Raw genomic sequence first — 12,884 nt, 5'->3', positions numbered from 1 at the left:
GAGAGACATGAGGTCAGACGTGGGTGTCTGTGCAGAGGGATACTTGGGGTGGGGGGATGAGACAGGAGGGTCAGAGGTGAGTGTCTGTGCAGAGGGATACTCGGGGTGTGAGAAAGACAGGAGGTCAGAGGTGAGTGTCTGTGCAGAGGGATACTCGGGGTGTGAGAAAGACAGGAGGTCAGAGGTGGGTGTCTGTGCAGAGGGATACTCGGGGTGGGGGTATGTGAGACAGGAGGGTCGGAGGTGGGTGTCTGTGCAGAGGGATACTTGGGGTGTGGGGGGGTGAGACAGGAGGGTTGGAGGTGGGTGTCTGTGCAGAGGGATACTCGGGGTGTGAGAAAGACAGGAGGGTCGGAGGTGGGTGTCTGTGCAGAGGGATACTCGGGGTGGGGGGAGTGAGACAGGAGGTCGGAGGCGGGTGTCTCTGAGGAGGAGTGGGGGATGTGGCTGTACATCAATGAAAGGGAACAATCAGGCCTCCGCACGCTCCCTGGTTGTTTTGACCCTGAGCATTTGTTTGTGTGGGTTTAGCTCAGAGAAGCCGATCATTATATAACACTGCCAAGCGCCTGTTTGCTTCTTGTTTCAGGTTACAGGACGAGATTAATCTACGGCTCGAAGCTGAAAACAATTTGTCTTCCTACAGACAGGTGAGGCGTGCTCCGCTTGCGGCCAGCCGAGCCCTGTCCTGGAAGCTGGGGGCCCTCAGCTCCTTGCTGAATCAGGCCCCTCAGCCTGGAAACCAGAGCCTGGCTTGGCAAGCCCAGGCCGCTGTGGCAGTGGAACAGGGAGAGGGTGGGACTCGAATAGTCGGGCAGCCCAGTGTCGGGGAGACCAAGGGTCACCAGTGCTCGCGGCCCCTGCCAGGGCAGGGAAAGGATTACGTGAGATACACCAGCTAATCCGGCCGGTGACCGGCCCCTACACTGCAGGGGAAGGCGAAACATCCCCTGGCCCTGGCAATCTAGCCTGGGAGGAAATTCCAGAGCTAACTCTTCCCCATGACTAAGCTGGTGAACAGGCCCCAGGAGCAGGCTGAGCCGTTGGTTGGCCCAGGAACCTGAGTCCACACCAGTCACTCAGCCTCTAACACATTGTGCACAAAAGCACGGCTGGCCCTGGAGTCAGGCCGGGGCCCCAGACCAGCGCGCTCGGAGCTGCACGTGCTCCTGGCAGGAGCTGTGACTTCATCTCCCCTGCTCTCGCCCACATGTCAGGATGTTGACAATGCTGCATTAGTGCGCCTGGACATGGAGCGGAAAGTCGAGTCCCTGCAGGAGGAGATCAACTTCCTGAGGAAAGTCCATGAGGAGGTATCGTGTGTGACCCACCTCTAGGCCCCTAGGGTGCCTGGGTGGGGATGGCATGGCAGAGAGAGCCCCGATGTCTGTCCTTGCCTTGGGACCAGCTGTCCAGAGGGGCAGGGACCTTACAGTGGGAACGGCTTGTCACTCTCCTTTGGGCGGTTTCTCCTCTCCCCCAGGCCCTCCCTTGGGTTCCATTGTGCACTGGCGTGCTGGGTTCCCATCACCTGGCCTGTTATTCCTGCCAGCCAGGAGGGAGAAGGAAGGAGAAATTTTTGGCCCAAACTCAAAGGGTGATATGTAAATTCTGCATCTACAAGGGGGTGTCAGGGGATCTTCGCCGGTGTAATATACACCCCACAGTCACATAAGAAGGGCCTGCACCTTCTTCTGCTGTCCTGTCAGCTCCACCCCTTGCTGTGAGTTAGGGGAGCTCCTTCCCGTAAACCCTGGCTAAGACGGGGAACTTCCACCAGCTTGTCCAGAGACCCAGAGAAGGATGGATGGACCGAGGCCTGCAGCAGCCACAGCAATGGCATGTCATAGCACAGAGTGACCAGCAGTGGGCACTGCAGAAGGGATGTGGCTGGCCCGATTTCCCACAGGGTCAGACCATTCCATCCCTTGGGAGCTAGTGCAGTGCCGGTACCGATCCCCTCCACTCCGGGATCCGCAATGGCCACCGTGGCAGGTTCAGTCCCGCGCCCAGCATGGGCGCCGCTGCCTGTCTCCCAGCATGGCACACCACTGTCTCCGTGCCACCAACCTGCCTCGCTTGTATCTTTGCAGGAACTGAGAGAGCTGCAGGAGCAGCTGGCGCAGCAGCAGGTCCACATTGAGATGGACATGTCAAAACCGGACCTGACGGCTGCGCTGCGGGAGATCCGCATCCAGTATGAGTCCATGGCCTCCAACAACATGCACGAGACCGAGGAGTGGTACAAGTCCAAGGTAATGGGGCCTGCGCCAGGCCCTCAGACCAGGGGCGGCCAGTGAGGCACATCGTGGGTTGCACATGCAGTACCTGCCTCTTACCCCTCCCACTGCTGCTCTGACTGGTCCCCTGCGTGATGCCCCGTGTGCCATATGCCACCCAGGAGAGTTACCAGACAGGTTGGAAGGGCTGGTTCATGAGACATTCTCCTGCAATAAGTCCCCTGAGCTTCATGAACTCGTGTGTCCTGGCTGCCAAGCCCCTGCTGCAGCCACTGGAATACTTACTCCAATCGGCTGGTATCACCCCCCTGTTCTCTCCCCGGTTCCTGTTCCCGTGGGCACCAAGCCCCTGCTGTGAGCTCTCCCCGTGGAGGACACCCCTGGCTCACCGGGCCAGGTGCACTAACTCCTCTTCCTCAGTTTGCAGACCTGACGGACGCGGCAGCTCGGAACATTGAAGCCCTGCGCCTGGCCAAGCAAGAAGCCAATGAGTATCGGCGCCAGCTGCAGGCACTCACCTGCGACCTGGAGTCCCTGCGGGGGATGGTAGGTGTGGGTGCTGGGGGCAGGGGCAGGCAGCTACGGGTGCCCTCCATTAGCACAGGCCTCCCAATGAACATCACCCCCGTCACTGAGCCCTGCTTTGCGCTCCAACTTCCCTTCATCTCCAATTAGCCTCATCAGATAAACCTCGGCTCAGAATCAAACATGCCAAGCTTGGACGTAAGGACTCGACAGACACCAAACAATGCTGGGCCTTGTGCTCCTGTAACGTGCGAAGAGGAAGGCGGCCAAACAAGATGGCCTATGAGGCAGGGGCAGGACACTGGGCTGGGCCTGTGGTCTGCGCCCGTGGGGCAGGGGCAGGACACTGGGCTGGGCCTGGAGTCTGTGCCCATGGGGCAGGGGCAGGACACTGGGTTAGGGGATGAGGTCTGCGCCCGTGGGGAAGGGGCAGGACACTGGGCTGGGCCTGGGCTCTGCGCCTGTGGGGCAGGGGCAGGACACTGGGCTGGGCCTGGGGTCTGTGCCCGTGGGGCAGGGGCAGGACACTGGGTTAGGGGATGAGGTCTGCGCCCGTGGGGCAGGGGCAAGACACTGGGCTGGGGATGGGGCTTGTGCCCATGGGGCAGGGGCAGGACACTGGGCTGGGCCTGGGGTCTGTGCCCGTGGGGCAGGGGCAGGACACTGGGCTGGGGCTGGGGTCTGCTCCCGTAGGGCAGAGGCAGGACACTGGGCTGGGCCTGGGGTCTGCGCCCATGGGGCAGGGGCAGGGGCAGGGGCAGGGGCAGGACACTGGGCTGGGCCTGGGGTCTGCTCCCGTAAGGCAGGGGCAGGACACTGGGCTGGGGATGGGGTCTGCTCCCATAGGGCAGAGGCAGGACACTGGGCTGGGCCTGGGGTCTGCTCCCATAGGGCAGGGGCAGGACACTGGGCTGGGGATGGGGTCTGCTCCCATAGGGCAGAGGCAGGACACTGGGCTGGGCCTGGGGTCTGCTCCCGTAGCACAAGGAGGAAGAGTAGCAGCTGAAGCACATGACAGGTCGGGCCTGGTGCAGGCAGGAGGTGGGGGACTGGACTATGTGCTCCAGTGGGGCGGCCCCCCCGACCTCTCTGTAGCAGCCCTGGAGCTCGATAATCCCTGTTAGGATCACGTGACTCTGATCTGCTAGCGCCAACCATGACATGATCCCTGGGGGCAACCAGCTGAGGGCAGGGAGAATCCGGATTCGTAACAGCCCCTCATCCCGCCCCCTCAGAATGAATCCCTGGAGAGGCAGCTGCGGGAGATGGAGGACCGCTACGCCATTGAGACAGCCAGTTACCAGGACACAGTCATCCGGCTGGAGGAGGACATCCGGAGCCTCAAGGAGGAGATGGCTCGGCACCTCCAGGAATACCAGGACCTGCTCAACGTCAAGCTGGCCTTGGACATTGAGATTGCCACCTACCGCAAGCTCCTGGAGGGAGAGGAAAGCAGGTGAGCCTCCTGCAGATGGATGGATGGATACACCCTGGGGGGCCACTGCCTCTCTCCCTGTGCTAATAGCCTGTAATGCACCTGGAAGTGGTTATCCCTAGGCCTCACCTCCCCCATCCAAGGGGCCCCTCCAGGGGGAGGACAATGGCAGAATGAGGAAGGGGAATTCATTCTTTCAGGGGGACACTGAGGAACCTGTTCCGTGGATACCCAGAGGACACCAGTGCCCAGGGCTGCCAACCCAGCACCCCTTGTCTTAGCTAACAGGTGCTCCAGGCCACTGCTGGATTGAGTTCCCGGGGTGTCACGCTCTGTCACTTAGAGAAGAGCCTGAACCAAACCCTGGATCAAAACTCTCCCAACCTTTGGAGGAAAGCTACCTGGATCCCAGCCTGGCAGCGGGGGCCCATCCTGCCCATGTGCTCTTGGAAGCGAATGACTTTCAATCGTCCCTCTGCTACCCCACTGACCTCAAGAGCATCCGTGCAAGCAGAAGCGTCCAGGCAGCCAGATGCTGAGGGTATATGGCTGGGTTGGGTACGTGGTGGGAATGGGCCTCTGTACACCTAGAGCTGCCGATTTTGGTTGGAGGGATTCCTGGGGGTTTCATCACATGACATAATATTTCATTAAAGATTCATCTTTAATTCCTGGACACTCCTGTAGGGTTGGTAACCCTATTGTCAGCTGCCTGTTCTAGAGCTCTCTGACGAGCTGGCCTGTCACGTGGGTCTCCCAGCAAAGGCCTCCCTTCTCTCAGTGAGTAAGAGGCAGCCTTGCCTGGGAAGTGCCTCTTGTGGGGCCCATCTCACACCTGTCCCTCTCTGTTTGCTTTGTTCCTGCAGGATCACCATCCCCGTGCAGACCTTCTCCAACCTGCAGATCCGAGGTCAGGATGCTGCGCGCCCCAAGGGAGGAGGGATGGGATGGGTGGTCGTGGCTACGTCGCGCCTTCACGTCCGGGTGTGGACTCACTTTGCCATGGTGCTGCCCCCGCCACGCACAGGCTCTGACTCTGGGCCAGGATTGGAGGAAGGGCTGGGTAATGTGATGGCCACTTGCGGCTAGAGGCGCTAAGATGGGGGCCATCCAATCTCGTGCTCCAGGGCATATGCTGATCACTGTGGGAACTTCTCCTTAATGCACCGAGTTGTGCAACTTCTCCTGCATTGTGGGGTCTTCTCCCATCTTCCTCTGACACACCAGGGCTGGTAGCACAGTTCAATGGACGGAGAGCCAGGAGACCTGGCTCAGCTCCTGTCACTAACCTGCTACGTGACCTTGGGTGACCCTTCCCCGCTCTGTGCCAAACAGGGATAACCATACCACCCGCCAGAGCCTGGGGATGTAAAGTCTCAGTATTGGCACTGGCACCAGTGGGAGGCGGGTGCCTGGGCTGGGGCCCCACTGGTCTGATCTGGGCCAGCCCATCCACCGTGTAGATGCTCCCTGTGTCCAGCCAGGCCAGGCTCCAGGAGGTACAGGTGAAGGGAAGCCTGCACTGTGGCCTCCTTTGGGACCCAGCCTGGTGACATGGGGACCCTGTAACAGGTATAGGAGCAATGGGAGTGTCCCTGAAGCCACTTCTTTGACTGCAGCCTGCTCTGTGGTGCAGGGGGACCCTGCAATGTGGGATGGGGGAGTCCCAGGAAGCCCCGAGCTTCGGGGTGTGTTGGGGCAGGAGAAGGTGGAGATTTGGAGCATCTGTGCCTTGCCCCGGGCCATGTAACTTTCCAAGGAGGAATTCAGGCAGGCGAGACCCATGGTGACTCTCCCACCGCGGGGCAGTCCCACAGAGAGGGGACCAGGGTGCGGTGCCATCACAGTACCCAGCCCACAAACTCTACAGCCCCGTTCGAACAAACGGTATCACATCGGGGCAGCCCAGCCAGGTACATGCCAGGGAACAGCCCCAGGGAGTCCACAGGGTACCAGAGGTGCTGGGACAATGTGCACAGTGGGGGGCTGAGAGCCACTGAACCAAACTGTAAACCCTGCCTGTGATGGCGACCACTTCAAGCCCCCAGCACCCCTAGTTCCAGCATCTGTGCTGTGTGGGTTTGTGGGTTCACTTGCTGTGGGCCGTTCCCCTCTGGTGTGAGTCAGGGAGAGGAGCACAGAGCCCTTTGCTAACAGATCTCGGAGCCCAGTGAGTGCAGAAGGGCTGTTAGCTGCTGGCAGGAGAGGTTTCATGGCTCCTGTGCCATGTGCAGGGAATCTCAGCTCAGGCCCAGAGCTAGCCTGACCTGGCAGCCTGTGTGTCCCAAAAAGCTTCGCTCTGCCTTGTTCTGCCTGGCTGGGCTTTCTCAGAGTGGAGACAATGGCCATGTTTGCTCTTCCCACCAGAGACCAGCCTGGATACCAAGTCAGTGTCTGAGGCTCACCTGAAGAGGAACATCGTGGTCAAAACTGTGGAGACCAGAGATGCAGAGGTAGGAGATGGTCTCCCCTGCCCTTGCCCCATCATCCAACCCCACCCTTGCCTGCTGGACACCACCTGACCTTGCCATGATGCAGTTCCCTGTTGTCTGGGGCTTCCAAGTAAGGGAGGGCCTGGGCCTGGGGGGTGATGGGCATGTGCATCGCTTGCTGAGCTGTAATGGTCTAGTGGGGACAGCATTCTCCTGGGGAGAAGCAGGGGGGTTGTTCTGTTGGTGGATCTCACCACTAGTCGATTGCCTGCTGAGTCAGCGACCCCCTGTGTGTGTTTGCTGAAATGTCCAGCGAGGCTGGGGTGTGTGGCAGGCCAGGCACTGGGGAAGGACGTGCTGCTGTGGGGGAGAGCTGGGCAAGACAATTCAGTGGAACAGGTTCTGTTGGACAATGCGGTGTCATCAAAATCAGGCCTTGTCTACACCACAGGGGAGGTGTACATGCGACAAAGCGACTTCTGGCGGCAGAACTCTGCTGTTTTGCCGACAAAATAAAACCAGCTCAATGAGAGGCATAATGCGTCAGTGTAGACACTGCAGTTTGTTTTGTCGACAGAACTGGGTTCTGCCAGTATCCCACAATGCCCGCCCGCCGTGACAGCTCTGCTCACTGGTTTGAGCTCTGCTGCCCTGCGAGCATGTGTCCCTCCCCTTTCAAAGCTCCCAGGACTTATCTGACAGCTGAGCCTGCTGCTCCCTTTGGGGAACAAAGAGCAAATCAGGAGAATGATCCTGCTCTGCCCTGCACTGGGAGCACAGGGGCAAGCAGGCTGCTGCCATGGGGAACGGGGGGGGGGAAGGGGGAGCCCGGGGTGGGCGGGGGGCAGGGGACCGCCTGCTGCTTTGACATTCCCCAGCAGGGAGAGCTCACGGAGCTGCTCAGGATGCCGCTCCCGGCAGTGGGAGAACTCGGAGGGAATCCCAGCACCATGGGCAGGCAGGGCTTTTCTTCAGGGCTGGGAAAGGCACTTTGAGCATCCCAGCTAAACACAAATGGGGAGAACTTGTTAAGCAGAAGCGTTAAGGCATGTTGGTGGCGGTGGCTGGAAATGAAGCCGGCAGTTCTAGGTTAGATTATTATGCACAGAGGGGTTGAAGTGGGTAATTAAGGGCAGCAGGCAGTGTGGTGTTACAAACTAATAAGCCTGGGAACTTAAATTCGTAACTCTGCTAGACACCAAAAAACATGGACTGAACAGGGACACTTTATGGCTCATTACAGCAATTCACAAAACACCACACTGCCTGCGACCTTTACTTGCTCACTGCCACGCTGTCTGGAGCGACTGATGGCCGTAAGTGCCAGCCTCAGGGCAGCCTGTCAAAGAGCAGGGCAGAGACCCCAAATGGGTGGTATGTTCTAGAGTTAGATTTCACCAACCCAGTAATGAGAGTGACCTCTTAAAGCACTAGAACAGTCTGACCGTGGACTCACAGACAGTCCCCTTGGGCATTCCAGTCTATCTTGCCACCCAGGCAAGCTGGACAATGTGATAGATGGTCAGGGTACACTAAAAATCACAGCAATATTCAGGCTATTCCCAGTCCCAAAGGACCAGTCACTTACCCCAGATCAATTGTACTCAGATTTCAGACCAGAGACAACGCCTGTAGCCAATCCTGGCTAAAGCTGTAGTAACTAAGAAAAGAAATGAGAATTGTTTACAAGGTTAAATCACAAACATACACACAAATGAGTTCCACTCTTTGATTTAATATAAGCCTCTACAGTGAGCAGCTCTCTATGTCCTTTGGGCTGACCTCTGCCAAGCAGCATGGGGATCTCTTGCTTATGCTTAGGAATCTTTGCCCTTCTGCGTCCAGTTTCTCCTTTGTATCCCTTTCACCCCAGATGCCAGGCTGGTGGGATAAGTTCATGTGCAGCCTCCCCTTCCTGGAGGGGGTGAGGGGTGCAGCCAGCAAGGTGTCTGGCCTTTGATGCTGCACAAAGCCTCATTTGCCTTCGGTGGGCCCCCTTGAGTGCAGGACGAGCACTTCATCTTAAGTCATGCTGCTTTTTCCTGTTACACCATCATGGAGGTTTGCAGTGCAAACACTCAATATTGCTTTATACCAGGGGATAGAGGTGTTACAAGCAGGATTCATACACGCAGCATCCTACAAGCATTCCATGAAGTCTGAACAGGAAGCACATCCTTATAACACTGACACCCGTTTTAACTCTAGTGACCCACAGCTGAGCCAGCCTGGTTTCCAGCTCTGCATCTGCCAGTGTTCAGGGAGGCCCTCACATGAGCTGGCAGCTGGCTTGCCAGTGTCATACCCACTTCAAACCCTTTACACAACAATCTAACCCACAACTGCCCATGTAACCCCAACAGACGCCGGTCGTCAGGATCGAACCAGGGACCTCTGAGGTGCATGACCCTCTACTGTAGGGGTTCTCAAACTGGGAGTTGTAACCCCTCAGGGGGTTGTGAGGTTATTATGTGGGGGTGTCACGAGCTGTCAGCCTCCACCCCAAACCCCACTTTGCCTCTAGCATTTATAATCATGTTAAATATTTGTAAGTGTTTTTAATTTATGGGTGGGGGTTCGTACTTGGAGGCTTGCTGTAAAAGGAGTCACCAGTACAAAAGCTTGAGAACCGCTCCTCACTGCATGAGCTAAAAGCCACCTGGCCCTTAGCTAAGGCTGTAGCAGACTCATTAATCTCTCTCTAAGACTCAGGGGTGGGCAAACTATGGCCCATGGGCCACATGCGGCCTGCGGGACTGTCCTGCCTGGCCCCTGAGCTCCTGTCCCGGGAGGCTTGTCCCCGGCCCCTCCCCTGCTGTCCCCCTCGCATGCAGCCTCAGCTCACTCGCTCCACCTCCAGCGCAATGCTCTGGGCAACGGGGCTGTGAGCTCCTGGGGCAGTGCAGCTGCAGGGCCCGGCCTGACCCAATCTCTGTGCTGCGCGGTGGCGGCAACAGCATGGCCCAGCTTCACCGACGGTCACCGGTGCTCCAGGCAGCGTGGTAGTGGGCAGGGAGCGGGGGAGGTTGGATAGAGGGCAGGGGAGTTCAGGGTAGTGGTTGGAGGCAGGGATGTGGATGGTGGTCAGGGGGAAACAGGGTTGAATGGGGGCAGGGTCCCGGAGAGGCAGTCAGGAAGGAGGGCGGGGGGGATTGGATGGGGCAGCAGGGGGCAGTCAGGGGATGGGGGGTTTGGATAGGGCAGAAGTCCCGGAGGGGAGGCAGATAGGGGGTGGGGCCAGGCCACGACCCCTTCCCCTAACCGGCCCTCCATACAATTTACGAAACCTGATGCGGCCTTCAGGTCAAGAAGTTTGCCCGCCCCAATCTAAGTGGTCTTGGTGCACCCACTTCATTTCAGGTGACATCCTCCAACTCCAGGTACCCCCTTCTGCTTACAATCCAGCCCAATTTGCATTCAGCTTCCTGCCCCACACTGGAGAAGAGCTCTGTGTCCCTCAAAAGCTTGTCCTTTCCCCTGGCAGAAGCTGGTCCAGTAAAAGATATCCCCTCCCCCCTTGTCTCTCTTGTTTAGATTGTAAATCTTGGGGCAGGGGATGTCTCTCCTGGAGTATTCACACCCTGGGAACAAAGGGGAGAGGGGCTGAAAAGACAAACTTTTGGTGGGGTTATATTACAGGAACAGGAAAAGCTCAGGCCAGCCTCTGCAGGGCATTTTAGGTCGCCCCAGGGGGAGCCCTGCAAGAGACATTTTGATCAGGTCACACATAAAAACTGCTGTGCCACCGCAGAGCAAAGAATGCACCACTTTGAGCTTCCCCTGATGCAGCTCTGGGGATGGATACTGCCCTGGAGGAGACGGGAGGGGACTGGGAGCCAGGCACGTGGTGCTCTGGCCTGGCCAGTCGACCTGCAGGTGCACAGGTCGACCTGCAGTCCCCTCAGCTGCGCGGCTTTCCCCACTGACTTTGCATGTTGGCTCCCGGAGGGCCATGACCCTTCCTGACACCGGGCACGGAGGGACAAGCAGCTGAGGGGCACAGCTGGCATGTCAGTGACCCAGCCTCAGGGTGTGAGTGGCCCTCATGTTCCCTAGCCCACTGAGGAGCTGCGAGTCCCAGCAGGCTGTGTCAGCCCGCAGGAGCGCTGAGGCGGGGAGCAGCTGGGCCGGCTCAATAGGGACGCACTGGGTCAGGGGCAGTAACACCCTTTCTGGGTCTCCAGCCAAGCACTTTGCTACGCTTGGCGGCCTGAGCCCTGCCAGGGGGTCACTAGCATTAGCCGCACGGCTGGACTGGCCTGCCAGTGTCCAATGACCAGGCGGGGAAAAGAACTTTGGGTGCCACGGCAGTGGGGGCCTGGGTTCAGGGACCCCCAAGGTGCTAACCCACCACTCAGCCCACGGGCCAGCCCTGGCTCCACACAGGGACAAATCCCCCACAGGAGAGTGGGGCTTGTTAGGGACTTGCCTGCTGGCATCCCAGCGGCTGGGGGCCCCTTGGCTGGCTCTGAGCCAAGGAAATCCTGCTGGTGGAGGGGGGCAGTGACTGGCCATGACGGTAACAGTTGCCCTCTGTCTGCCCACAGGTGATCAAGGAATCCACCCAGGAGCACAAGGACTAAGGGAGCGGCAGAGGAAAGCGTGTAGCCGTAGATCACTAGCAGCATAGATCCCGCCTGGCACTCGGCCCCTCCAACGTGGAACCAGCAGGGCCCAGCGGCTGCGAGGGACCCACCTGGAGGGAACGTGTTTCGCTTGCCGGGAGTGGAGTTAACGAGACTAACTGAGGAGTTAGAGTAACCAGCGCCCCTTAGAACTGCTGCGCACTGTTGGGGTGCGGGCCGCAGGCTAGCGCTTCGCCCGAGCCCCGTCTTTCCCTCCCGCCACCCCTGCCCATTCTCCCATCTGCCTTGGTACGCTGCAGTCTGTAGGAGAGGCCTGCTGAGCTGCTCCAGAGCCTGGCAGGGTTTGAGGCCCTGCTGAGGCTGCCAGAGCTCCCCTAGAGACAGGGCTGTGCTAGGCCCACCCAGAAACCCCCTAACACCGGCTCCCTTGGGGGGCCCTGCAGGAGGCTGCACGGGGAAGGCAAAGCAATCGAAGGCCCAGCTCGTGCCCACAGAAAGGGCCAAATCCATGGCCCGGGAGCTGGAGTTTCCACTGCCCCCTGGAGCTAAGGGGCGGGATTTGGCTGCACCCCACCACCTGCCCCAGATCTCAAAGCCCCTAGGATGGTGGAGGCCCTGATCCCGGCTCAGGCCCAGGCATCCCCAGGAGAGGTAGGAGAGGCCCTGAGTGTGAGTCTGCCCAGGGAAACCCCTGTGGAGATGCAAGAGCGGGGGATGCTGTGGAGAGCAGCTCTCCTTCAGCACATCCCCCACCACACACCCCCACCGGCCTCCTGGAGATCAGGCTTCCAGGGAGAGAGATGCTGCTGCCCTCCCTGTGACAAGCTTGGGCCCACAGAAGCAGGGTTTCTGTTCCCTGGCCCCTGCAATGGGGCCTGCTTCCCAACACACTGGCGATGGGCACGGGGAGGCAAAGGCACTAGGAAGCTGCACTGCACCAAACGCCATGGCCCGCCCAGGAGCTGTGGCTGGGCTAACGCGGAGAACAGCTGATTGGAACCGGAGGCAGGACTGGGCTAGCTGACATCTCCCCCGTTTGTGCTGAGGGCTAGGACTGAGGTTTCCTGCTGACTGAGCACCAGGCAGATGTAGCCAGAGGAGCTGGGGGGACGGGAGGGACAGAGCCTCACAAGGAAACAGCTTCCTGCTGCTGTCAGGAGGCCATGAAGCCTGCTCAGGCTGCACAGAGGAAATCAGACCAATGATGGGGAGAGGGGCAGGCCGCAGCCTCCTGGCAGCCTCGTGGTTTAATCCTGGCCTGTTCCCAGAGCCCGGGCTGGCCAGCTGCGAGGGGCATGAGGGATGGGGCCTTGCTGAGAAGCGATGCACAGGGTTTGCCCTGCTTGGCGATGGCGGCGTCCAGCCCTCGCTATTCCGGCTCCTCCGAGCAGCACGGCAGAGCCAGGGACTGGTGAGCTGAGCTCTGTGCCCTGCTTGGTGATGGCGGCATCCAGCCCTCGCTATTCCAGCTCCTTGGAGCAGCACGGCAGAGCCAGGGGCTGGTGAGCTCAGCTCTGTGCCCTGCTTGGTGATGGCGGCATCCAGCCCTCGCTATTCCGGCTCCTCGGAGCAGCACGGCAGAGCCAGGGGCTGGTGAGCTGAGCTCTGTGCCCTCCTTGGCGATGGCGGCGTCCAGCCCTCGCTATTCCGGCTCCTCCGAGCGGCA

The 12,884-nt window shown here is 59.4% G+C and overlaps 1 protein-coding gene across 1 annotated transcript in view; it reads left to right on the top strand.

The window, feature by feature from the left end:
- Positions 1–12,643, top strand: part of GFAP (glial fibrillary acidic protein) — a 24,587-nt gene extending 11,944 nt beyond the window's left edge. The window contains exons 2-9 of the mRNA XM_032796932.2: positions 590–650; positions 1,218–1,313; positions 2,094–2,255; positions 2,661–2,786; positions 4,001–4,221; positions 5,067–5,110; positions 6,568–6,653; positions 11,180–12,643. Coding sequence (XP_032652823.1) covers positions 590–650; positions 1,218–1,313; positions 2,094–2,255; positions 2,661–2,786; positions 4,001–4,221; positions 5,067–5,110; positions 6,568–6,653; positions 11,180–11,215 — 832 coding nt within the window. The 3' untranslated portion in view covers positions 11,216–12,643. The remainder of the gene's footprint in view (positions 1–589; positions 651–1,217; positions 1,314–2,093; positions 2,256–2,660; positions 2,787–4,000; positions 4,222–5,066; positions 5,111–6,567; positions 6,654–11,179) is intronic.
- The last annotated feature ends 241 nt before the right edge of the window (positions 12,644–12,884 follow it).

This window comes from Chelonoidis abingdonii, chromosome 21 (genome assembly GCF_003597395.2).
Source record: "Chelonoidis abingdonii isolate Lonesome George chromosome 21, CheloAbing_2.0, whole genome shotgun sequence".
Taxonomy (NCBI): domain Eukaryota; kingdom Metazoa; phylum Chordata; order Testudines; family Testudinidae; genus Chelonoidis; species Chelonoidis abingdonii.
This window is presented reverse-complemented; position numbering and strand designations above follow the sequence as displayed.